This window comes from Hemitrygon akajei, chromosome 21 (assembly GCF_048418815.1).
Source record: "Hemitrygon akajei chromosome 21, sHemAka1.3, whole genome shotgun sequence".
Taxonomy (NCBI): Eukaryota; Metazoa; Chordata; class Chondrichthyes; order Myliobatiformes; family Dasyatidae; genus Hemitrygon; species Hemitrygon akajei.
Window position 1 is genome coordinate 49,519,387 of NC_133144.1, and position 27,289 is coordinate 49,546,675.

Sequence of the window (27,289 nt, forward strand, 5' to 3'; positions counted from 1 at the left end):
GTGAGTTTTGGGCATACTATGTTGGCACCAGAGGCATGGTAACACTTGTGAGCGGCACATGACAATTCTTGTTGATTTGATGTTAACAACACATTTCACTGCATGTTTTGATGTGCGTGTGAGAAATAAAACTAATCTTTGAAGAAAATTGTCCCAAATCCCCCCAAAAAAATCATTTCAATTTGATACACTTTGGGTTCTGGACCCCACAGCCTTAATTTGAACTGTATCAGAACTTTCCGATTTGGCCCGGTGCTTAAAATGTCCAAACATTGGATTAATTCACTTCATTACGCTCAGGGGCTTGGACCCCATTGCCTCAATTTGGCCTGTACCCAATCTTTCCAATTCAGCCCGGTGGTTAAATCAATCGAACCTTGGGTCTAACCTTGCTCTTGGCAATGGGCCTGCTGCCTTGCCTTGCCTCGGTTCTGCCACATGAAATTGCCTCCCATTCCAAAGGGAAGTTGTATGCTATTGTTTGCGGTGATTGTTTACCATAAAAAGAGTGACTAACAAAGTATTTAGTTGTTTTCTTCATTTCATGGCCACCAGCCAAAAGTTGCTGAGATCCCATCTGCATCATCTTAAACTAATCCTTTAAAAAAAATTGTCCAAAATCCAAAACAAAATAATGCACCTGACATCCGCCAATAAATCAGTGAATTTGACCTGCAGCATTCCACATTAACAATGTTCATCAGAGTCTTGTGAACCATTCCAGTAAACCTTTGTTCCTTCAAATTGGGGAATTGGATCTGTGTGTAATATTCCATCTGTAGAATCATCAGGGTCTTATATAATTCTTGTACAAAGGTCAATTTATTGTTTGTCTTCCAAGTTGCATACTATAAGTCAAGTGAACTTCCAGTAATTTGTATTCAAAAAGACTAACGTGGATGTGAGATAAATGGAGGAGGAGAATGATTGGAAGCTTTAAAGAGAGTGCAGAGGAGATTTACTATCTGGATTAGAGAGGAAGCATTATGAGGATATGTTAAGCAAACTAGGGCTTTCTCTTTGAAGCTAACAAGGATGAGATATGACGATAAAAGTGTACATGACGAAGAGAGGCATAGATAGAGTGGACAGCTGAAGACTTTACCAAGGGTCCAAGGGCTATTGTGGGGGTGGTAGAGACAGTAACAGTAGGGACATTTAAGAAACTCATAGGCACTTGGATGAAATAAAAATGGAGGGCTATGTGGGAGGGAAGGGTTACATTCATCTTAGAATAGAATAAAGGGTCAGCACAATATTGTGGTCCAAACGACTTGTATTGTGTTGGGTCGTACTGTTCAATGTTTTATGTTCTATTCTGTGTTCATTGAGTGAAACCAACATTCATGTAATTATCTGCCCTTAATCCAATTTCTACGGGTTTCAGGATAGTCAGTGTGATGCAGTAGTCAATATTTATGAAGCGTAGTTATTGTTGCAGTGTTGGAAACCTCGTTGCTAATTTCCACAAAGAGTGCTCCAATTGTGACTAGATCATTTGCAATGATATTTGATTGAAAAATACATAGTAGTCAGGGCACCAGACAGAAGCATGCTTGCTGCTTATTCCATAAGGAGGCCAACACCTGGGATGCTGAGAATCTCACCTGAGGAGAAGCTAAATAGATGAGCCCCCTATTCTCTGTAGTTTCAAAATGTGAGATGAACTGTACAAAATTTTGGTGGAGGAGAAGCAAGAGACTACAGATCCTGGAATATGGAGCAACAAGCAATTTCCAGAAGAAGTTAACAGATTAAACAGCATTTAGAGCAGGGGTTACCAACCATTTTTATGCCGTAGAGCCATATCTTGGACTGAGGTGTCTGTGGACCCCATGCTGGGAACTGCAAATGTTTCAGATTGAAACAGCCCTCAGGGCTCCTATCAGCACACACAAAATGCTGGAAGAAGTCAGCTGGCCAGGCAGCATCTATTGAAAAGAGTAAACAGTTGATGTTTTGGGGTGAGAACCCTCATCAGGACTGAAAAACAGATGAGAAATCAGAATAAGAAGGTGGGGTGAGAGGAGGAAAAAGTACAAAGTGGTAGGTGAAACCGAGAGAAGGGAAAGGGTGAAGTAAAGAGTTGGGAAGATGATTGGTGAAAGGGATAAAGGGCTGACAAAGGGGGAATTTGATTGGAGAGGACAGAAGACCATAGAAGAAAGGGAAGCGGGAGGAGCACCTGAGGGATGTGATGGGCAGGTAAGGAGATAAGATGAGAGAGGGAAATGGGAATGGTTAAAGGTGGGGGGGGGGGGCAATTGCTGAAGGTTCAAGAAATCGATGTTCATACCATTGGGTTGGAGGCTACTCTGACAGAGTATAAGGTGTTGCTCCTCCAGCCTGAGTGTGGCCTCATTGAGGCAGTAGTGGAGGCCATGGACCGACATGTTGGAATGGGAATGGGAAGTAGAATTGAGATGGGTGGCCACTGGGAGATCCCACTTTTTAGTGGCAGACAGAGCGTAGGTGCTCAGTGAAGCGGTCTCCCAATCTATATCATGTCTCACCAATATACCCGAGGCCACACTGGGAGCACCATATACAGAGATGACCCCAAAAAACTCAGGTGAAGTGTCACGCCTCACCTGGAAGGACTGTTTGGGGCCCTGAGTGGTAATGAGGAGGCATAGAGGCAGGTGTAGCACTTGTTCCACTATCAAGGATAAGTACCAGGAGGGAGATCAGTGGGGAGTTATGAATGGAGTCACGTAGAGAGCGATCCCTACTGTAAGTATAATGTGGGGGGTAGCGGAAAGATGTGCTTGGTGGTGGGATCCTGTTGGAGACCGCGAAAGTTACGGAGAGTTCTGTGCTGGACAAGAAGGTTAGTGGGGTGATAGGTGATGACAAGAGGAACCCTATCCCTGGTAGGGTGGCGGGAGGATGGAGTGAGGGCAAATGTGTGCAAAATGGAAGAGATGCAGGTCAGGGCAGCGTTGATAGTGGCAGAAGGAAATCCCCTTTCTTTGAAGAAGGAGGACATCTTATTAGTTTAGGGCTCCTATGCCAGAGGAATTTGTTCATTTTGGCTCTGTAGTCTCAATCTTCTGGTCACATTCTCAAAATGAGGGGTGGACATTTTCAGATTGAGGTATTCCTTGGAAGTTGGTGAATCTGTGAAATTCTATACCCTGGAAGGCCCTGGACCCCAGTCAATAATTGAGTTAAAAGCAGTTAGAAGAGTTAAAATTGAGTTGCATCTCCGGATATTAAAAATATGGGGAGAGGGCAGGAAAAATTGCGTATGAGATATATCGGCCACGATTTTGTTGAATGATGGAGAAGACTTAAGGGACCAAATGGTTTACTGTACCTCAAATTTTCAGATTTTTTTGCATAAGTAGCAACAGCAAAGCTAATGCCGTCACCTGCTGAGAGAAGAAATAGGAATGGAAGTTATGATCTAAATTTGTTTATCTCAGCATTCAATGCAGTGCATGGAAAAATTTGATAGGAGCACTTTAAATGTTTGCATGCTGCTACAATGTAGTGTTGTCCTTTATTATGTATAATGAGTTCAGGAACTTGATAAATGAAACCAGCTGTATAAGTTTATTTGCAAAACATAGAACTGATGCTGATGTGAATTTGAGATCAAGAGAAAATTATATTTTTTAAAGGCCCATTCCATATAATGAGAGATATTATGTATAGGAAGGAAGGAGCACTTTCTGCCCCTCAAGTACAATGTATACTGTATGTAGCTGGAAAAGAGTTATCCACCAGAATCCCATGTCTCAGTTTGGCACAGCTAATGCTGATCTCAGAACATATTATTTGAAATGGTTCTGTTTACTGCTAGTCATTCCCCTCTAAGTGACAAAAAAGGAAATCCCCGGACACCTCTCTAATCCCTCCACCTTAAATCTCTTCCTCCCGTTATTGACCTCAACTTCAGTGATTTTTTCTGTTCATGCTATTTAGGGCTCTCTTTATTTTAAAGACTGCCCTTCCAGCCACCCTGTATTAAAGCAACCCAGATGTGGGTAATCGCACTCATAACTCAAATTATCCTTCCCCTCCCCTGACTTTATTCAAGCCTCGGCCCCCTTCCTTTCCAGTCCTGTTGATGGGTCACGGCTCAAAACAACGACTTTCTTCCTCTCCTTAGATGCTGTCTGACTTGCTGAGTTCCTTCAGGATTTTGAGTGCATTGCTCAAATTATCCTTCAATTATCCTCTCAATCCTCTAGTGCAGTCACATCCTTCCAGAACTTCCAGTGTGGTTACCAGAACTGCACATTAGCATTTATGCTGCAGCCTGAATGATGACCTGGATAGGTTCAGCGTGGCTACCTTGTTCTTGCCTTTTGGCCAGGGCGCTGGCTACAAGTATCCTCTGCACTATCCTAACCAACTCACACGGTTTTGAGCTATTTTTAGGAACTTGCCTTCATTTCCCCCTACATAATCAGTGTGCTTACAGGCTACCTAATTCATGCTGTGCCATTGAATTTGTTACTGACAGCTAAGACAGACTGCTACGTCGGTAATCATGTCACAATAACCACAACTTCCTTTAACCTAAGATAAAACACTGAAAGGAACACTATGGACGTGCTGTTAGACCACAAACTTGTACTAGGCCACTGAAGAAAATATTAAAGGAGGTAACCAATAATCAGGTCAAAGGCCTGTTTTCAGGATTATCTCAGAGGAGGAGCTGGAAATAGGAGTTGTTTATGTGTGTGCAATGCCCTCTTTACAACCACCACGCTAACGTTCCGTACTTAACTACGTTAAAAGCATTGTATAAGTGAGTGTTATTGTCCTGTACTGACCCACTTATCTCCAATGAGACCTGCTGAACAACTGTCTTAGTGTCTCTTCATTGAAGAGCGAAAAGCTGCAGAGACTGGAACTCTGAGAAAAACAGGAAGCAGGGCAGGCAGCATCTGTGAAGGGAGAAATAGTTCTAACGTTTCAGGATGTTGACTTCTTTGTGCTTTTCTTTTGCCCACTTAAATCATTTATTTTCTCCATGCTTGTGCCAACTATCCAGAAAACAGTCTGCCTGCAGGCAGCAGCCGGAACTTCTCAAAGGCACGTAGAGTCGTTGAGCACTACAGCACAGAGACCCTTCAAACCTTCTAGTCAATACTGAACTGTTATTCTGTCTAGTCCCATCTGGACCACAACCTTCCATATTCTTCCCATTCATATATTTACCCAAATGACTTTTAAATGTTGCAATCAAGCCGGCTGGCAGCTGGCTAATAAGTAGTTAGCTACTATACTTAGTCCAACTGCCCCAACTTTGTCCCGAGACCATGCCTGTCAGTTGGGGGTGGGGTGGATTAATGACACGTTTGTGGGAGGTGCAATCTTCAGAGAAGCTGCAGTACAGTTGACAAATAAACTGTAAGGGTCACAGCAAGTTCAGTTGAGAGTTAAAGGGTTAATCTTACCATAATCATCTCCAAGGATCATTAACTTGTTTTGATGAAGAGGCTTGTGATTTCCTGAGATCCCAAGAATAATGCTGTCTGGAAATTAGCTCCTGGTAAGGTCAGCCACGGCAGTAAGGTCAAGGGGGGAGGTTTCGGACAAAGAGCAAACCAACTAAGATCTCAGCGGTAGAGCTGGCAGAAGATGGTAACACATCATAAGGTCAGTGAAGGTAGAGGAAGGCTGCAGCAGTGAAGGGTACTTAGTCATCTTGCACTTCATGCCACTGGGTCCTGACTCAATCAGTCAAGCACCTTGTGGTGGCTGCACATCAGTCAGCCTCCCCACGTTAAACAAAATAATGCACAGGCATTCTCCACTGAGGGAATCCATCCCTGACTGTACCATTTGCCTTCCTAACTGCTAGACCTGCATGTTGGCTTACAGTGACATGTACAAGAACCCCCAAGTCCTTTTTAGCATCAATATTTCCTAATCTCTCACCCTTAGAAATAAATCAGCTTTTGTTCCAAAGTGAATAACCCTGCATCTCTCCACATTTGCTCCATCTGCCATGCTGTTTCTCACTCATTTAATCTTGTCTGTATCCCCTTAAGGCCACTTCTGCATGCTCAACGCTACTCAAAATCCTACTTGGTTGCATATCATCAGCAAAATGGGATTGCAATTGGGGATCACACTAAAAGCAACAGTTAGTGAATTAACAATTTGAAATCACTTTGTATTTGATGGTAAAGCAAATGTGGAGTTCGGAATATTCTTCCAGTAACTAAGCAGCCCCTTTTGAATGGAGCTACGCTAAAGTAGTTTGTGGAGGAAATTGGGAAGGTAGTGAAATTCGTAGAAATATTAACACTGTTGCTTAATATTTATTATAAGAAATCGCACTTTTCCACCGATTGTCAAAGCAGTTGTTGATGTAGCCAGCTTAATGGGTCACATGGGATTATGTGGGGCTTTACTATCATGACAGTTTTCTTCATTTGCTGCCTTTTATCTGACAGGTAATTATCACCGTGGAAGATAAGAATGATAACAGCCCCGTGTTTGACGCGAGTTCCGATTCCTCAGTGGAGATACAGGAGGATGCTCCCATTGGCAAGCGGGTAGCTGTTGTCTCTGCACGGGATCCGGATGCTAAGCAGAATGGACTGGTATGAACAGCTGATTTCCAGTAATGCAAAAACATTTCCTTCTGGATTAAAATTTCCGCACACCATTTGTTTCTGGACATAGCTAGGTGAATAAGCAACTGCCAAACCAAAGAAACACCAGAAGTGTAGCAATTAATAGTTTATTTTTGACATTGAAATCCATCTCATTTGCACCTGCAACTAGAGGGACTGGACAAGAGGCTTAAAAACTTAGATCAGTCAGGTTATTAGATAAACTCTTGAACCGTGACCTAGGCTTAAGGCTACTCCTGAAGGATACCACAGAAGGTTGGTTATTAATAATATAGAAGACTAATTCTAAGCTAAGATAGCTAAGTAGTATTCCTCATCCTTATCTACTTTTCCAAATCAAAGCAGATCTACAGAAAGAAATGCTCCCAGGAAATGTCAAGTGCTTTTTAACAGATTGTTTGAGCATTTGTTTCCATTTCCACCATGTGAAGACAGTTTTGTCTTTATATACACTACAGGTTAATTTCACTATTCTGTCTGGAAATACTAATGGAGCATTTCGGATTAGCACTACGAACAGAAGTCGTGGAGAGATCTACCTTGCTAAACACCTGGACAGAGAACAAACTGCCAGATATGTATTAACAGTAAGTTCACTGGATGTCAATGCGTATTTGTTTAGTTAGCCTGGAAATGCAACTGCAATCAGTTATGTAATTGGTCGTTGTCTAGTTTACTAAAGCTTTACACTGATTCTCAGACTCAGAGACTGAATCACAATTCAATGGCATAAGCTCTTTCTGTATCTATTCTCTGAATTTTGGCACACACCTTTTGCAAGGATTTGCTGAATTTTGTGTGTCCTATTGCAAAGATGAATATATAAAGGAAAGAGAAACAGAAGTTTTAGTTCATTCTCTCTCTATCTCTGTCTCATCTGTTTCCTCTCTGTCTCATCTCTGTCTCCTCTCTCTCATCTCTCTCTCCTCTGTCTCATCTCTCTCTCTCCTCTCATCTCTCCTCGTTGTCTCATCACTCTCTCCTCCCTGTCTCATCTCTCCAATCTGTCTCATCTCTCTCTCCTCTCTCTCCCCTTTCTCTCTTTCTCTCCTTTCCCACTCTCTCCCTCTCTTCCCCCCTTTCTCCCTCTCTCTCTCCTCCTCTCTCTCTCTTCTCTCTCTCTGTCTCTCTCTCTCTCTCCACTCCTCTCCTTCCCTCCCCTCTCCTCTCTCTCTCTCTCCTCTCTCTTCTCTATCCCTCTTTATCTCCTATCATCATGTTCATTTCCAGGCGAACCCAAGTACATTATTTATTTTTTATTTAGAGATACAGCACAATAAAAGGCCCTTCTGGCAAACAAGCCCAGTTATACCCATGTGACCAATTAACCTACTAGACCCTGCATCTTCAGAATGTGGAAGGAAACCGGAGCACATGAAGGAGATCCACATTGTCAAAGGGAGAATATATAAACTCCTTACATACAGAGACAGGGAATGAATGCTGATCACTGATGCTCTAATAACGTTATGCTCCACTCTGCGATCCTTCTTCCCACTTTAGAGCCAATGAAGAAATTCAGATGTATTTACTGTGATAATATAGGAAGAGCATCAATTGATTTGTAGACAAACAGCAATACGATAATGACCAGGTTATCTATTTCTTTTAATGATAATAACTGAAGGATAAATATTGGCTGTGGCACCAAGGAGAACTCCTTGATCTTTTGTAAAATAATGCCAGTGGATCTTCTGTATCCACCTAAAAGAGCACAGCAAGTCCTCATTATCTGCAAGGAACAAGCGTTGCAGAGGAGTAGAGTTGTAGAACACTACAGCACCAGGTCTTTTGGTCCATACCAAACTATTATTCTGCCAAGTCCCATCGACCCGCACCTGGAGGATAAGCCTCTATACCACTCCCACCTATACACTTATCCAAGCTTTTCTTAAGACCTTAAGACATTAGAGCTGAATTAGGCCATTTGGCACATTGCGTCTGCTCAGCCATTCCAGGGCTGTCAAGACTATTGCCAGTCATGGGTTACATTTTCCCTCAAGACTGTCGACAACCTTAAAAAAGAAAGTGTCCTTTTACATTCTTGTTGGCATGGGGATGCAGCTTGCTGCACCTATCATCCACGAGCCTTTGTCCCACCCTTTTCTCCATCTAGTTCAGTCTACTCATTGTCCCCTCCTAATCTGGTTCCACATCATCTCCTAGCCTCCATACACACTGCCTTAAACAGAAAACCTGTGCTCTTCCCTCTCAGTACTGATGCCAACCCAAAGCATCAGTTTACACCTTTTGCCTCCACAGATAGTTTTCAGCCACAGTGTTCAGGCAAGACCTTCTGCACGCCTCAGTGCTCCTGACAAGCCCCTCTGCATGCCTCATTGGAACTCAGAGTCCCTCCTCTGACTGGACAGCAGTGGTAGAGCGAGGGATACGCCAGGTCATGAGGTTGACAGTGATGTACGCTTCCCCTGCTGCAGTTAGTCCACAGAGTCTTGTGGATGCCTGGCTTTAAGCTGCCTGATCTGTTCTGAGACCGTCTCAATGAACCTGTCAGCAGTGCCTTGCCATATACAACGAAGATGTCCGAGGCAAAATTCCTTTCAGCTAGAGAGAGTCATAGAATATTAGAACAAAAATTAGATAACTAGAAAAACTCAGTGGGTCAAACAGCATATATGGATGCAAAAGCTGCTGTTGATGCTTCAGGTTGAGAACTTGTGTCAGGAATGAGGGGGAAGTAGAAAGATTAGCAGTATGTAGCGTACAGGTTCGGGGTGGGACAGATGCTTGACCGACTGAGTTCTTCCAATGTTGTGCTTTTCATTCCAGTTTCCAGCATCTGCAGCCTCTTGTCATCACAGGCTTTTATTCTGATTTTCCAACTATTGGAATTGGTTTATTATTGTCCCGTTTACTGAGGTACAGTGAAAATCTTTACTTGTGTACTGTTTGTACAGATCAATGGAGCAAGTGCAAGATAAACCATAACAGAATGTGGATAACGTGCAGTGCAGGTAGACAATAAGTTGCAAGATCATAACAAGATGGAGCCCAACTTATCATCATAGGGAAACATTCAGTAGTCTTATAACAGTGGGTAGAGACTGTCCTCGAGCTTGGTGGTATGTGCTTTCAGGCTTTTATATCCTCTGCCCAATGAGAGAGGGGAGAAGAGAGAATGTCTGGAGTGAGTGGGGTCTTTGATTATGTTAGCTGCTTTACTGAGGCATTGAGAAGTATAGACGGAGGCCACAGAGGGGAAGCTTGTTTTTGAGATAGGCTGAGCTGTGCCCACAACCTGCACTTTCTTGCAGTCATGTATAGAGCAGTTACTATCCAAAACTTCGATGCATCCAGATAGGATGCTTTCTGTGCTGCATTAATAAAATGTCGATAAGGGTTGTCAGAAACATGCCAAATAGGTAGTAACATAGAAAACCTACAGCACAATACAGGCCCTTCAGCCCACAATGCTGTGCCGAACATGTACTTACTTGAGAGATTACCCATAGCCTTCTGTTTTTCTAATGTATCAACATCTTTTGAATTCTTTATCCCGGATAGACTGTGGAGTCTCAATCATTGTATACAAATCTAATATGGATAGGTTAACAAAGGAAATTGTGGGATCTAGGGATCGGAAGGAAAGTAATTTTCATTGGACATGGAGAATATAGCACTTTGGAGGTGTTTCACATCCTAGTCTTGCTCTTAATTTTTCTGTTCTAATATTTACTCCAGTTCCTTGTAAAACCCTGGTTTCCTCGGCTGAGTAAGTCTAGGAAAAACACTCTCTGGTCCTGCCAAACTCATGAGACTGAGACAGCTCTCCGACTCCAAACCCCGGTTTGTGTGGATGCTGTGTCATTTGCTACCCTGTTACAAATTAGTGTCACAAAATAACAGACAGTACACTGCATACAATTAAAGGAATTATATCTATGAATTTAAACTTAAAACTAAAGGGTCAGTAAAAAAAAAAGAAAAGGGCCATTCTAATTAAACAGTCAACCGTGCACAAATTGGGGCTCATCTTGAACTTGTCTGTCACTTAAGGGCCCTCGTTCAGCGTGAGAGCACAGGCTTACAACATCGCTCGCGATCCATCTCCAACAAACAGGTCTCCCACCAGGCCATTTCCGATGACCGGTTCTCCCCAGTGTCTTCTCTCTTCATCTCCTGCTGAACAAAAGCCCCAAGCCCGACCTTAGTGTCCCTCACTAGAGAAACCTTCCCTCAGTTCTACCATCCTAATTGGATGGCACACATTTCTCCTCATTCCTTATCTTCAACAGTAACCCAAACTGAAAACAGAGCAGACTGCTCTTGCAGAACTGCTAAGTAAAATAAAATACATACGACATACAACATAACAACAATACATACAACATAACAGTGAAAGTATGAACCAGGGCATTACACTCACAAGATGACAGTAGGCAAGCAGAAAAAGTTTGTAATTAAGGTGATATAAAAGTGATAGAGTCTGGTGCGGACATCTGACAGCAAACAGAATCTATGAAGCTTCAGAACTGATGTATTATTTGCTTTCAGGTTCAGGCCTTTGACAATGGGGTGCCACCACGCAAGACAAATCATGTGATTACTATTACAGCTGTGGATGTCAATGACAATGCCCCAGTTATCGTGAACCCTGGCAGCTACAACATCAGCATTTATGAGGTAAAGTACCTGGTCTTCTCCACTGGATTCTCTGAAAGAAAAAATCAACTGTAGATGAAAGAAGTTGTTGAGTTTGTGGGATTCAAAGATCTTAAAGTTTTTGAATTTGAAAAATAGAGCAAGATTATTATTGCATTATGAAAGAAGGGCTTGCACAATCTTAGGAAGTGTAGTCACTGTCATGATGCAATAACTGGAATAATCTGCACACAGCAATATTCCTCAGAGCAATGTAATGACCAAAGTTCAAAGTACCTTTATTATCAAAGTATGTATACTTTATACAATCTTGAGCTACAAAACAAAGAACCCATTAACCCAAAAGAAGAACATCAAATACCCAATGTTCAGAGAAAAAAGTACAAACAAAGAAAGTAAGCAAATAGCATTCAGAAGTCAAGTTCACAAAAGAGAGTCCACACTGTGATAGTTGCTGGCCACAGCCATAGTTCAGTGCAGAGATAAGTAAACTTCTCGAAACAGCAGGCTAATCACTTGTTAATCAGTACTGTTGTAGATTGAGATGTAAACATTGAGCAAGACAATGGAGACATCTCAAGTGTTCAGTTTTTCATTGTATATGAAATTGACTCCTCTACTGATAATGATGAGGCCACTATCAGATTGGAGGAGCAGCATCTCGTATCCTGTCTGGGTAGCCTCCAACTGGTCGGCATGAACATCAATTTCTCTAACTCCCCCTTCTCTCTTCTTCCATTCCCTATTCTAGCTTTCCTGTTACCTCTCTCTTCTCCTCACCTGGTGATCATCTCCCTTTGGTGCCCCTCCTCCTTCCCTTTCACCCATGGTCCACTCTCCTCTCTTACCAGATTTCTTTTTCTTCAGTATTTTACCTTTTCCACCCATCACATCCCATCTTCTCACTTCATCTCCTCCTCCACCACCCACCTAACTTTCCATTCACTTGCCTTCACTTCCATTTACTACCTCCCAGCTTGTACTCCTTCCCCTCACCCCCACCTTCATATTCTCTCTTCCTCCCATTCCTTTCCAATCCTGATGAAGTGTCTCAGCTGGAAACATCAACTCTTTATTCCTATCTATAAATGCAATCTGACTGCTTAATTCCTCCAGCATTTTGTATGTGTTCATGTAGTGGTACATGAACCAGACACAAAAGTGCAAGCATCCTCACAAAGGAATATCCTCACATCAGCCATTACTGTTCTGTTTGGCGCAGCATCCTCTCACAATATATGAAAACAGCAGTGAACTGATAGGAAAGCTGAAAAGGTCAGTGGCTGCAGTCTACCATCACTGCAGGACCTGTACGTGTCCAGGACAAAGAAGCAGGCAGGAAAAATCATTGCGGACATTAACCCTTAAGGAATCTGCCTTTTCCAAAGCTTCCTTCTGCCATTGTAAAAGTTTCCTCCCCCAGGCAATTAATCTGATTAACCATTCTAGTTAACTACCCCCACCCCTTGTACCTATTACCCCAGTCACTGCACTGTAAACACTTGAAACCACTTTTTAACAATGCTGTTTACATTGTAAATACATGCCGGTATTTATGTGTTTATGCACATCTTATTCCATATCCATCCTTTAACCTCTAACTTTATTTTCCATATAATTCTTTATTCTTATAATTGTTGCATGTTGTTTTTTTGTTGTTGTATGTCATGCCAAGACAGCAAAGCAAGTTCCTAGAGCGTGTAAATGTATATGGTGAATAAAGTTGATCTTTAATCTTAACTGTTGAGATGTGATGGTCATTAGGACAAAAATATCTTGTTTTCATTTACTCCATCTGTACACAGATACTTATTGTGAATTGGTGTGTCTCTCTTACTTATATCTCAGTGACCACTTTGTTAGGTACACCTGACACCTGCTTATTAATGCAGATATTGAATCAGCCAATCATGTGGCAGCAACTCAATGCATAAAAGCATGCAGACATGGTCGAGGTTTAGTTGTTGTTCAGACCAAACAGCAGAATGGAGAAGAAATGTGATCTAAGTGACTTTGTCCATGGAATGATTGTTGGTGCCAAATAGGGTGGTTTGAGTATCTCTGAAACCAGTGACCTCCTGGGATTTTCACACACAGTAGTCTCTAGAGTTTATAGAGAAGGGTTTAAAAAGCAATTATCTTTTTTGTTAATCCAGTGAGCAGCAGTTCGTGTGGGTAAAAATGCCTTATTAATGAGACAGGTTAGAGAACAATGGCCGGGCTGGTTCAGACTGACAAGAAGGCAAAAGCAACTCATCTCTGAAGAGTAGCAGAAGAGCCTTTCTGACGGTACAACACATCAAACCTTCAAGTGGATGGGTTACAGCAGCAGAAGGCCACTACAGAAGTTACCTAATTAAGTGGTCACTAAGCGTAAAGCACAGAAGGAGCATTTTGGCCCATGTTGTTTAGGCTGGCTTGCAAAAGAACAAACCCATCAATTGTATTCCCTTCTTGTCTCTCATTAGCTGTGCGTGCAACTTATTCTCTCTTGTATATCCACCAATTACATTTTTCTACTTGTCTATAGCCATTTAACCAATGTAGCATAACTTTGAGTATGGGATCACCCAGTAGGATCCCACATGATCACAGAGAGAACATGCAAACTGCATACAAACTGGTTCCATCTAGCTAAGAGTTGAAGTTAAAAGTAAATTTATTTTCAAAGTACATATATGTCACTATATATTACTCTGAGATTTATTTCTTGCAAGCATTCATGGTAGAACAAAGAAATACAATAGAATTAATGAAAACTACACAAAGACTGACAAACCACTGTGCAAAAGAGGACAAACTGCAAATTCAAAAAAAAATAATAAGTAAATAAATAATACTAACAGCATGTAGAATAACTGAAAATGAGACCATAGACTGAGGAATCAGTTCCGTGTTGAGATGAGTGAAGTTATCCATGCTGCACGACCTGCAAATATGGCAGCAAATACAAACGTACTTGGTTTCTCAGAATATGTGGTTAGCTGAACCTAGCATGTTTTCAAGGTAAATGTCCTATTCAGAATGAGCTGCTTATTTGGATGAGTTGCTAGAGCAGATGGTGGAGGCACATACCTTTACAACATTCCAAAGGCAATTGGGCGGATACTTGGATAGGAAACGAGCAGAGGGATACGGGCATATTGCAAGCAAATAAATTAGCATACACAGGCATCACGGTTGGCGTGGATAACTTGGGGTGTAAGGGCCCATTGCTGTGCCATATGTTTCTATGATTCTGTGAAAAGCAGAAATTTATTAAAGTGTTGTAGATAATTGGTTTGTTAGTGATAGCAAGGGCAGGCTAGCAGGGCGAATTGAAAAGCGTAAATCAGAAAAAAGACCATGTAGGGATTGGTTTTCGGATTTAAAATTTGTGGTTGCTCCATTTGAGGTAAGAGATGGCATCGTGAGAAAGACCTTAGGACTCTGCAATTGAGGCATTAATAAACCACCTAATTAAAACCTCTGGATTTCCTCAAATATTTGAATAATCTAGAATAAACTTGTTGGAAAATCCCACCTAATTCAATCGTTGTCCTTTAAGGACCTTGTCTTACCTGACTCTGACTCCAGCCATGCCAGACCCTGCAAAGTATGTGTTGGCATTGCCAGCAACATCCAGATCTAATGGAATGAAAAAATGAGTAAATCACCAAGTTTTGCGATCAAATGGAAAGGCACAACCTGTTAGTTTGGTGCATACTTAACTTCACTGTTTGTCAAGTCATTTTCACATAAACATGTACATTATTTGATCTACAGTTTCCATCCTAAGCTTCACACCTCTCTAGTCAAGTTATGTGCACCACAAACCTATTTACATATTTAATATTATGCATGCTGTTAAAGGGCAACAGTTTTACTGCTTATTTTTACCTATATTTTGAGCAAAGAAATATAGATTAGAAAAGTGTTCTCCTTAAAGAAGGGATAAAGTCATTGTTTTGAGGACTGGAACCTTTCCACTATTTCTATCCATGCGCACGTTGTGCATTGATCAGGAGTTAAGTTCTATTATGGATAGAATGAGACATTGACTTCTGGGTGTCCTTAACCCTTAATATCTGATTCATCTTCCATTTCCATTCCCCACTCCTTACCTGCCCATTTTTGTGACTACGCTGTGGGCATTTGCTGGTGACTTTGGTTTGTGGTTTAAGGTTTGGTTCCAACCTCAGATGCAAAATTACTGTTACGTCTTGAGGCTAAAAGAGTACATGATTTTTTCTTTTGATATCACAGAAATGAAGGGATGACCTTGGAATATGCTTATCAGTAGTATAAAATGTATCAGTGATCAAACAGGAAGGGGCAGAACCTTTTCCAGTCCTGATGAAGGGTCTTGGTCCAAAACATCAACTGCTTATCCTCCACAGATGTTGTCTGACCTGCTGAATTTCTCCAGCATTGAGTATGTGTTGTTCAATGTCACTCTATTGTTCTGCCTTTCATTTTCACTAAGGTAGAATCCTCTAACTCGCCAGCTAACAACATTGTGTGTAACTTCACCACATATGATAACAGCAGTTCAAAACAGCTCACCAGCTCCTTCTTATGAACATTTGAAGAGAGGCAATAATGAGGCTTCACTAGAGGGGATTAATTTACATATACATCCCCCTTTTAATTCATTCCATTTGAGCCATTGTGTAGTGGGGCAGCAGTTTAGCGCTAAGAATCAGAATTCAGCGCTCACTTTAATTGCTCCTTGATAGTAGTTTGCACGCTCTATCAGTAACTCTGTGAGCTTCCTCCAAATGCTCCGGTTTCGGCCGCTTTGTAAAGATGATTTTGCAGGTTAGTTGACCTCTGTAAATTACCCCGAGTACAAGCAGACGGCAAAAGGATCAAAGGGCATGTGATAGAGAATAAGAGACAGGGCTGCAGGGGAGAGAGTAAGGAAAATGGGACTGAGAGGATTGCTCTGCTGGGAGCCCACAGGACCCACTGTGTCATTAAGTAACCATGTATTTCATTTGGACAGTGTGAGCCACATATAATCCCTCACTGTATCCCACACAACAGTGTTATTAGCTTGTGAGTTCTAAAGTTTATTGCGACGTGCACAGGTACACTGAAAAACTTACTTGCAGCAGAATCACAGGCACAGAGCATTATATAAGCAGCATTCATGAAACCATAAAACCATACAATAATGGAACAGAATTAGGCCATTTGATCTATTGAGCTTACCCCACCATTTCATTATGGCTGATCCATTTCCCTCTTGTTCCCAATCTACAAGAGAATTCACATAATAAGCAAGTTAAATATAAATTAATCAGAGTTTTAGAAGAAAATTCCAAGTCCATTAAGTTCAAGTGATCGGAATGGTCATAGTGTTGCTAAACTGTTGCAGTAATTAGGGTTTTAACATTTGGTTCAACAACGAAATGGTTGAAGGAACCATTCTTGAACCTGGTGCAGTGGGATTTCATGCTTCTGTACCTCCAGCCCAATGATAGCTGTGAAAAGCAGACCATGACCCAGCTGGAGGGGATCTTTGACAAAGGACGTTGCCTCCGTTACATACTACCGATGGTAGGGAGGGATATGCTGTGCAGATTCCACTACCCTTTGCACTTTCTTATGCTAGTATGCTATGACAGTGCTGGAAGCATGATGATACTCGCGGGCTGCCCCCTGCACATCTTCAGACTGTGTTGGTCATTGACACAAAGGATGCATTTCACTGCATGTTTCGATATACAGAATCAGAATCAGGTTTATTATCACTGGCATGTGACGTGAAATTTGGTAACTTAGCAGCAGCAGTTCAATGCCATACATAATATAGCAGAGAGAAAAAATAATAATAAATAAACATGTAAATCAATTACGTGTATTGAATAGATTAAAAAATGTGAAAAAAACCGAAATACTGTATATTTTTTAAAAAGTGAGGTAGTGTCAGGGGTTCAATGTCCATTTAGGAATCGGATGGCAGAGGGGAAGAAGCTGTTCCTGAATTGCTGAATGTGCACCTTCAGGCTTCTGTATCTCCTACCTGATGGTAACAGTGAGAAAAGGGCATGCCCTGGGTGCTGAAGGTCCTTAATAATGGATGCTGCCCTTCTGAGACACCAGTCCCTGAAGATGTCCTTTGTACTTTGTAGGCTAGTACCCAAGATAGCGCCGACTAGATTTACAACCTCCTGCAGCTTCTTTCAGTCCTGTGCAGTAGCTCCTCCATACCGTGATGCAGCCTGACAGAATGCTCTCCACGGTACAACGTATGAAAAATAAAGCTCATTTTAATCTTATGGAAGTAAAGACTTGGATTTAGACCAATGACAGTGAAGGATTAACAATATTATTCCAAATCAGGATAATGTGCAACTTGGAGTTGAACCCATAGGTGACGATATTCCCTGCAGAATTTATCTTCGTTGATAGAGAATCAGAATCAGGTTCATTTTCACTGCCATATGTCATGAAATTTGTTATCTTGCTGTAGCAATGTAGTGCAATACATAAAAAAAAAGAAATATAAAAAATTAAGTACTGCAAAAATGAGATAGTTCTAATGAGTTCATGGTCCATTCAGAAACCTGATGGTGAAGAGGAAGAAGCTGCTCCTAAAATGTTAAGTATGTGTCTTCAAGGTCCTGATAGTAGCAATGAGAAGAGGACATAGAGCAGTGGGCTATGCATGCATCCTTGAGGTGCACTTGTGTTGATTGCGTAAGAGGCCATGGACTTGAGCAGTACTCTCAGAACAGCATACGTCAGTAACTGCAGTGCATTGTGTGGATTGTACGCATGTGGCCATATTAAAGCATTGTGCAGAGACTTAATGACAATAGTGGTTAATGTGGTGTCATTAATCACATATTCATTAGAGGCAAGAGCTGCTTATGTAATTGTTACTCAAGTTCAAAATAAGTAAACCAGGAAACCAAACCTGAAACTGTATTGATGGAGTGCCGCATTGCTGGATGACATGCAAACGTACTGTTGTTGTTCCTTTTCACGCCTTGCGGTGCATTTGGCGGCAACCTTGCCGTTCCTTTGGAATTCTGTGTCTGTTTTTTACAAGGCCGAGTTGCTAGCTTGATGCTCAACCCAACACGGATAGAAAGTATGGAAGGAGCCGGCTGGATTTCAAACCCAGGACCATTCACCTCGAAGCCTGGTGCAGATGCCACTATGCCACTGGCTGGCTTACACAAACCTATATAACAGGTCTCTTTGTTCCAATGGTTCAAATTAATTTTTCAAAACAAAACAAGCTGTTTTCCTCTGATTTCTACGTAATTTTCCTCGCTTAAGAAAACATAATCAGGAATGGGTTAAGTGGTCATTCAGCTCTTTGTGTAATATTACTGTGCAATAATTGGTTCTGCTTCAAGGGGAATTAAGGAAGAAATATCTTCATAACTCTTTAGCCATTGCTTCAAGTCTGTGTTTCATTCATTATGTCTAATCATACGATGCAGGCAACAATTATGGTATATTAATTGCATGTCTGTCCCCAGTTACTGCGAGGAATCCAAGGACTTGGAGTTAGTTTTATTTTCAACTAATTAGCATTTGAATTCCTAATTCATTCCCAAAATATTCCTGCAATAGAAGTGTATTCATAAAGTTTTTTTATTGCTAAACAATACCAATGGGCACCACAGAAACAATACTGATCATTGTGAACACAAGAGATTCTGGAAATGCAGAGCAACAAACAGCAAATGCTAGAGGAACTCAGCAGGTCAGACAGCATCTGTGGAGAGGAATGAGCATTCAATACTTCGGATCGGGAAGGGTCTCGGTCTGAAACGTGAACTGTTCATTCCTCTCCATAGATGCTGTCTGATCTGCTGAGTTCCCTTGGCATTGTGTGATCATTGTGAATACTGAATCAAGGAAGCAAGGATGACAAAGGATGTTTTCAAAATGTGTAGAATGGTCTTAAAGGAAGAGGGAGAGAGGTTGTTGGGTGTAGGGGAAGCAATTGTTGGTCCTGGGCATCTTAAGTACATAAAAAGAGGGTAAAGAAGTAAATAGAATCAGAAAGTAGAAGGTTTGTGAATGGGCATTTAGCACTGCAGAATGTTATAGAGAAAGCTGGCTAGACAGTGCAGGGATATAAATGTCTACGAAGATTTTTTTTTAAACTAAGTCCTTTAGAAAATACACCTAACAGATTGGAATGTCTGAAGATATGGCACTGATCATCAAGATTCAAAATTGTTTAATGTCATTTCTAGTACACAAGTGTAAAGGAGAATGAAATAATTGTTACTCCAGATCCAATGCGGCACAAAAAAAACAAAGTATGATAAAGAACACAGTAATAAAAAACATAGTAAATATAAATACATGAGATAGTTTATATACATAGATTGATTTTATGCCAATAAAGTTGACACTAGGCACAGGATTATCTGCACATAAGGTGACTGACAAGAAATTATGAAGTATAGTGGTACGGGGGCGTGAGGAGTTGTGTTGGTTGTTAATGAAAACGATGCATCGATGCATTTCACTGTATATTTCAATGTATATATGATAAGTGAATGAAACTGAATCTGGTTTAAATTTGTTGGATGCTTCAGATTGTTCACCCTATTTCCTTCTTTAAGGCATTTAGAACAGACCAGTACAACACAGGAACAGGCCATTTGGCTTACAATGCTGTGCTGAGCCAGCTAAAAATTAAATGAAAATTCCCTCCCTCAAAAATAATCCCTCCTACCTATACAATGTCCTTATCCCTCCATCTTCCTCCTATTCACGTGCCTATCTAAACGCCTCTTAAAAGCCTCTAATGTGTTTGCCTCTACCACCACACCAGGCAGTGCATTCCAGGCATTCACCACACTCTGAGTAAAAAAACTTACCTCTCAGATCCCCTTTGAACACACTCCCCCCTCACCTTCAATTCATGCATCCTAGAATTAGACATTTCTATCCTGGGAAAAAGATACTCTTGTCTACTCTATCTATGCTTCTCAATCTTATATGATGCCCTCAGCTTCTGCTGCTCCAAAGAAGACAACCCAAGTTTGTGCAGCCTCTCATGATAGCTCATGTCCTCTAAACCAGGCAGCATCCTGGTAACCCTCTTCTGCACCCTCTTCAAAACCTCAACATCCTTCTTCTAGTGGGATAACCAGAACTGTATCTAGTACTCCAAATATGGTCTAACCAGAGTTTTATACAGTTGCAACATAATCTCTTGACTTTTGAACTCAATGCCTCGACTAATAAAAGCAAGCATTCCATTAGCCTTCTTAACCACCCTATTAACCTGTGCAGCCACTTTCATGGAGCTATGAACTTAGACGTCCCCCTTCCTCCCCGATCTCTCTGCTCATCAGCACTGTTATAGGTCTTGCCCTTAACAGTAAATGTATCTCCTTGCAATTGCTCCACAAAGGTGCAACACTTCACATTTATCTAGGTTAAACTCCATCTGCCATTTCTGATCTATATCGGCTGTGTTCTTTGCTGGTCTTCTACACTATCCATGACTCCACCAATCTTTGTGTCATCTGCAAACTTACTAACCCACCCAGCTACATTTTCATCCAGGTCATTTATATACATCACAAACAGCCGAGGTCCCAGCACAGATCCCTGCAGAACACCACTAATTACAGACCACCAGTTTGAACAAGTCCCTTCGACCGTTACCCACTGTCTTCTATGTGCAAGCCTGCTCTGAATCCAAACAGCCAATTTGCCATGGACCCATGCCTCCTAATCTTCTGGATTAGCCTCTCATGAGGGACTTAGTTAAACGCCATACTAAAATCCATGTAGAAAGCATTCACTGCTCTACCTTCATTAATCTCTCTCATCACCTTTTCAACAATCACAGTCAAGTTAGTTAGACATTACTTGCCATGCACAAACCGATGCCGGCTGTCCCTCATTAGGCTACTGGTTTCCAAATACTCATATATCCTATCCCTAATAATTGTCGCTTGCAATTTCCCCACAACTGACATGAGGCTTACCGGTCTATAGATTAGGGGATATTCCCTTGTTCCTTTCTTAAATATAGGTACAACATTAGCCACTTGTCAGTCCTCTGGGACCTTGTCTGTGCATAGAGAGGACATGAAGATACTGGTCAAGGCCCCAGCACTCTTGTCTTTTGCCTCCCTCAATAACCTAGGGGGATAACCAGTCAATCAGGCCCTGGGGAATTACCCACCTGAACACTGATTAGGAGACCCAACACTTCCTCCTCCTTGACCTCTAACGTATTTATGCACTCGACAGTGATCTCCTGGTCCTCCATGTCTTTTTCCCTGGAAAATACTGAAGCAAATTACTCAATAAGTACCTCACTCACTTTCTCTGCACCCAAGCAATTTGATCTTTATCCTTAAGTGGTCCTACTCTCTCCCTAGTTATCCTTTTGCTCTTGATTTCTTAAAACCTAGCTATTTGGCCATCTTCACTAATGTTGCGAAGGGACTCGACCCAAAACATTGGCTGTCCATTTTCCTCCATAGATGCTGCATGACACGCAGACTTCATCCAGCACCTAGTGTGTTGCTTCAGTAATGTCTTCTATTCTCACTTCTATACTCACGTCATCCTGCAGATGTGAGCAGAGCGCATTCTAGCATGCTGCATCACTGCACAGTAAGGAAATTTCACTGCAGCAGCTAGGAAGGCTCTACAGTGCATCACCAGCACCAACCTACCTGCTAACAAGGACATGTATAATAGAAAAGTGCCGGGAAAGGGTCGCTACTGTACTGAAGGATCCTACCCATCCTGCTTGTGGACTGTTTGTTCCACTCCCATCAGGGAGGAGGTTACGTAGCATCCACGCAAAGACCAACAGACTCAAAAACAGTTACTTCCCCCAAACAGTGAGGCTATTCAACACCCCCACCCACGAGCCCAACCCTCCACACTCCGACCACCACTGCTTTATCATTTCCTGTGAGTCACCTTGTGGTACATCACTTGAAAGGCATACAGTCAATTTATGTATATAAGCAAACACGAGGAAATCTGCAGATGCTGGACGTTCAAGCAACACACACAAAATGCTGGTGGAACGCAACAGGCCAGGCAGCATCTATAGGGAGAAGCACTGTCAATGTTTCGGGCCGAGACCCTTCGTCAGGACTAACTGAAAGGAAAGATAGTAAGAGATTTGAATGTAGGAGGGGGAGGGGAAAATGCAAAATGATAGGAGAAGACCGGAGGGGGTGAGGTGAAGTTGAGAGCCGGAAAGGTGATTGGCAAAAGGGATACAGAGCTGGAGAAGGGAAAGGATCATGGGACGGGAGGCCTAGGGAGAAAGAAAGGGGGAGGGGAGCACCAGCGGGAGATGGAAAACAGGCAGAGTGATGGGCAGAAAGAGAGAAAAGAAAAGGAGGAGGGGGGAAAGAAACTAAATATATCAGGGATGGGGTAAGGAGGGGAGGAAGGGCATTAACGGAAGTTAGAGAAGTCAATGTTCATGCCATTGGAGGCTGGTGTGGTGTACTGCATCTGGTGCTCCCGGTGTGGCCTTTTATATATTGGTGAGGGAGACTGCGAGACCATTTCACTGAACACTGAACACCTGCGCTCTGCCTGCCAGAGAAAGCAGGATCTCCCAGTGGCCACACATTTTAATTCCACGTCCCATTTCCATTCTTATATATCTATCCATGGCCTCCTCTACCGTCAAGATGAAGCCACACTCAGGTTGGAGGAACAACACCTTGTATACCAGCTGGGTAGCCTCCAACCTGATGGCATGAACATTGACTTATCTAACTTCCGTTAATGCCCCTCCTCCCCTCCTTACCCCATCCCTGATATATTTAGTTTTTCTCCCCCCTCCTTTTTTTTCTCTCTTTCTTCCCATCACTCTGCCTGTTCACCATCTCCCTCTGGTGCTCCCCTCCCCTTTTCTTTCTCCCTAGGCCTCCCGTCCCATGATCCTTTCCCTTCTCCAGCTCTGTATCCCTTTTGCCAATCACCTTTCTGGCTCTCAGCTTCACCCCACCCCCTCTGGTCTTCTCCTATCATTTCGCATTTCCCTCTCCCCCCACTACTTTCAAATCTCTTACTATCTTTCCTTTCAGTTAGTCCTGATAAAGGGTCTCGGCCCGAAACGACGACAGCGCTTCTTCCTATAGATGCTGCTTGGCCTGCTGTGTTCCACCGGCATTTTGTGTGTGTTATGTATATAAGCTATCTTTTATATTTATATTTATTTATTTTTATTGTGTTCTTTTTCTTATTGTGATTTTTTTTGTGTTGCAATGGACCGGAGTAACAATTACTTTGTTCTCCTTTTTCATTTGTGTATTGGAAATGACATTAAGCAATCTTGAGTCATTTTGGCTTTTGTACATTGGTTGTTTATCTGTCTTTGTTTTTTCATTAGTTCTATTATGTTTCTTTGTATTTATCGTGAATGTCTGCAAGAAATTAAATCTCAGGGTAGTGTATGGTGACAAATATGTACTTTGATAATAAAATTTACTTTGAACTTTGAGGTGGTGTTTTTTCAGAGGTGGTGACTGCTGGATCAAAGGCTTTTCAGGCATTGAGAGCTTCTTGGCTGATCTGTATGCTTACCCCATTGATGCAGCACCTTTTGTTCCATGTCATTTGCTAACCAACTGAATTAAACAGAAACACTTGTCTCCAGGGTAAGGCATTTCATATGATCTGTCCCCCACAGCCTTATGGCAGAGGAACTTCCATTCACCTTCCTTTACAAAATGGCGTAACTCTACTTGTGAAATTTGTTTTGGCTCCCTCATCAGAAGAAATAGCTTGCCTGGTCTATTCAAATGCTTGTCTTGCTTTCAGCAATTAAATCACTTGAACTTTTTAAACCCAAATCAACTCAAGGCCAAGACAAAACGAGCTGCTATCATAGTTCAGTCATTTTTAGCACCAGCAGGTTTCTCATTTCCAAGGCTGGGTATGTTTCCAGATGATTGGTCCCCACAGCTGAGTGCAGTATTCCAGCTTGGTTTGTACTGAAGCTCTGTCTGCCTGCTCCCTGTAACAGGTTCTCTCTGCATCCTTTCAGAACGTTGGAGGAGGAACTCCAGTCACCAGAGTTCGGGCGATGGACATGGACTCCGGTGCCAATGCTGTGCTCTATTATTACATCACCATGGGCAATGAAGATCTCACTTTCCGTATTGATCGGCTAACTGGAGAGATTGTTACACGCCCTTCTCCTCCAGATCGGGAGAGACAGAGTTTTTATCAGCTGACAGTTACAGTGGAAGATGACGGTACCCCTTCACTCTCAGTAAGTGTTTTGCTTTAATTTACATCAATGTATTCTGTATAAATTGCAATCATACAGCACAGACGGAGCTCAGTGTGCCCATCAGATCTATGCTTCTTTTCTATTTGTCGCAATCCCATGTTCCTTTGCAACGATCACTCTAAATGTTTCACCTTGAAGTATTGATCCAGTTCCTTTCAATAGCCACTTTCAATTGAACATTCCACATCACAACTGGCTGTGTATCAAAGAACAAAATTTTTCGCTCTGCTACTTTTGCCAATTGCAAATCAATGTCCTCTAGTTATCACTCACGGGTAGATTTTGCAATGTTCTATAAAAAGTCTGATTGGGATTTTAAACGTAATTTTTCTCTAAGCTCCAAGAAATTCTGCTGTTTCGACAAGCTCAGCCAGGTTTAAAAATACTGTAAACTATCTTGAGGCCATAGAGTTTAAAATTTCTTTAATCATTCATTCACTTCTCTTTCCTCCATTAAGAAGCTCCTTAAAACCTATGTTTTAACGACTCTTTGTGTAATGTTGGTTGGTTCTATCAGCCTTTTGTTGTGTCTATTTGTTTAGCAAGTAACTCAAACCCTCTAATCAGATGTCCTATATTGATAACGAACCATGCCTCATTAATAGTGATGGATTTTAGAACAACGTGTTCCAAGTCATACAACGTGGCACACCTAATTCCTGAAGGCATACATGTACAATATATACTGCAGTTCAGTATGCCTCAGTATGTTTATAAACAGAAACTTGTGACAGATTTGTATAATTCAACTGACTTTCCTCTGGGTGGAACAACTTCTTCCAAGGATGTTACCATTGCCAACCTGTAGATCTTAAGTACTCTCTTGCTTCAGGGGATTCTGTGCTTGAGGATGGTGGATCAGTACTGGGAGGTGGGGGCTAGTTCAAGGCAAGGTTAATACAGCAATAGTTGAAAGCCATCAACAGTGGAAGCTAATGGATAAGGGCAGCCTTGCAAGGGCCATCCTGCTGGAAAACTACATGCTATTTCCTTATTTATGTATGTCATCGGATACTGATGTCTCCACAAGCCTCATTTCCAACATGGGTTGAGCAACGCATGCTGTCCACCATAATAGATTTCATTGCTCACTGTAAGTAATGTCAATGCTGGATGTCAGTGGTCTTCTAGCAAGACCATTAATCGTGATCCTTGTGATGATGTTGGTAAGATGCAAGCCACAAGCTGCTTGGTAAAAGCTTTGATGTTCAATATGACCAAAAGTTACATATTTTCTTAGGTCACAGGGAGTGTTTATGAGGGGAAGGTTTTTTTTGCGTGAATATATATAATAAGTAACTGAGGAATGAAGATTTATCATCATTAATATAAATTGTAAAGTTTCCAAGGAAAGAACTTTTAAAGCATTATTGTTTTTACTTTTTCACTCACAAGTTTGAGAGGGTGAATTGAATTGTTCGCTGTTGCTAGAATTGCTCTGTTCTTAAATAATTTTGTGCATTTGTTGCGTTATTTCAGTAAACGAATTACAGCGCACAGACTTTCTATCTGTATGTTACATACTTACTGATATTCTAGAGTGGCTCCTGCAGCCAGTTAAGCCACAAAGGTTGATTTTGTGCTTATATCTTAACAATGATATTTAAAAAACATCATATTTTAGAATATTACTGAATGTAATATTGGGTGCCACTGTAGCGTAGGGTGTCAGAGATTGGTGTCCAAAACCAGTGCCCTTTGCAAGTCCTCATGGTATGTGTGGTTTTCTCCGGGTGCTCCAGTTTCCTCCAACAGTCCAAAAATGTACCAGTTAGTAGGTTAATTGGCGATTATAAATTGCACCGGGGCTAGGATAGAGTTAAATCAGGGGTTGTCGGGGATTGCTGGGTAGTGAGGCTCGAATGGCCGGAAAAGCCTATTCCACATTGTATTTCTAAATTAAAAAATAAAGAACACCAGTTCATTATTGTTTTTGCTTTACCAACTCTAATTGTATGTTTGCCTTGAGGTTTTATTATAACAGCCAGTGTTCTCCCTAGTCATACAGGCGCTTCACCTACTTGGCCCCATCCCATAGGTCTAATTTATAGTACTACAAATATCTAACCAGAAAAATGTCTTTTCTTGAAACAGCAACAACATGGAAATTACTTCCACATGCAAAGGGTAATAAAGATTTGGAACAGTTTCCCAAATGGCAATTGCTGCACGGATAAGGGTTAATTTTACATCTGAGACTGATAAATTTTTATTAACTAAACATTTCAAAGGATATGGGAAATGGCAGAAAGGTCCCAGACTTGCGGTAATCTCTCAAATGGCAGAGCAGTTACTGTGGTGAACTATATGTACCTGTCTGGACACACCCCCTGATGACTGCTCCTGTGGCTCCTCCCACAGACCCCTGTATAAAGGTGATGGAGGCCTGAGCCCGGCCTCTCTGTCTCCAGGATGTAGTATGGTGGTCACTCACTGCTTGTTCCTTCTTCCAGTCAATAAAAGCCGATATCTCGCCTTTACGTCTCAGAGTGAGTTATTGATGGTGCATCAGTTACAGCAATTCAAGATTCAGCTTATTTATCACATGTACATTGAAACGTACAGTGAAATGAGTTGTTTGCGTTAACAACCAACACACCCAAGAGTGTGCAGGGGGCAGGCGGCAAGCGTCGCCGTACATTCTGGTGCCAACACAGCATGCCCACCGTGCTTGGCAGAACAGTACAGAACAAGCAACAACAGCGAAACAAGCCCCACTCCTTCTTCCCACCCACATACATACACAATCCTTCAACCTCACGGCAGGCCGTTTCCTTCGGCCTCCGGCAGACCTGGACTTGGACAAGAC

The 27,289-nt window shown here is 41.8% G+C and overlaps 1 protein-coding gene across 1 annotated transcript in view; it reads left to right on the forward strand.

Moving 5' to 3' along the window:
- The window catches only part of cdh23 (cadherin-related 23), a 1,051,763-nt gene that overhangs the window by 775,425 nt on the left and 249,049 nt on the right, over nucleotides 1-27,289 (forward strand). The window contains exons 33-36 of the mRNA XM_073025359.1: nucleotides 6,420-6,569; nucleotides 7,061-7,189; nucleotides 11,118-11,246; nucleotides 24,232-24,459. Coding sequence (XP_072881460.1) covers nucleotides 6,420-6,569; nucleotides 7,061-7,189; nucleotides 11,118-11,246; nucleotides 24,232-24,459 — 636 coding nt within the window. The remainder of the gene's footprint in view (nucleotides 1-6,419; nucleotides 6,570-7,060; nucleotides 7,190-11,117; nucleotides 11,247-24,231; nucleotides 24,460-27,289) is intronic.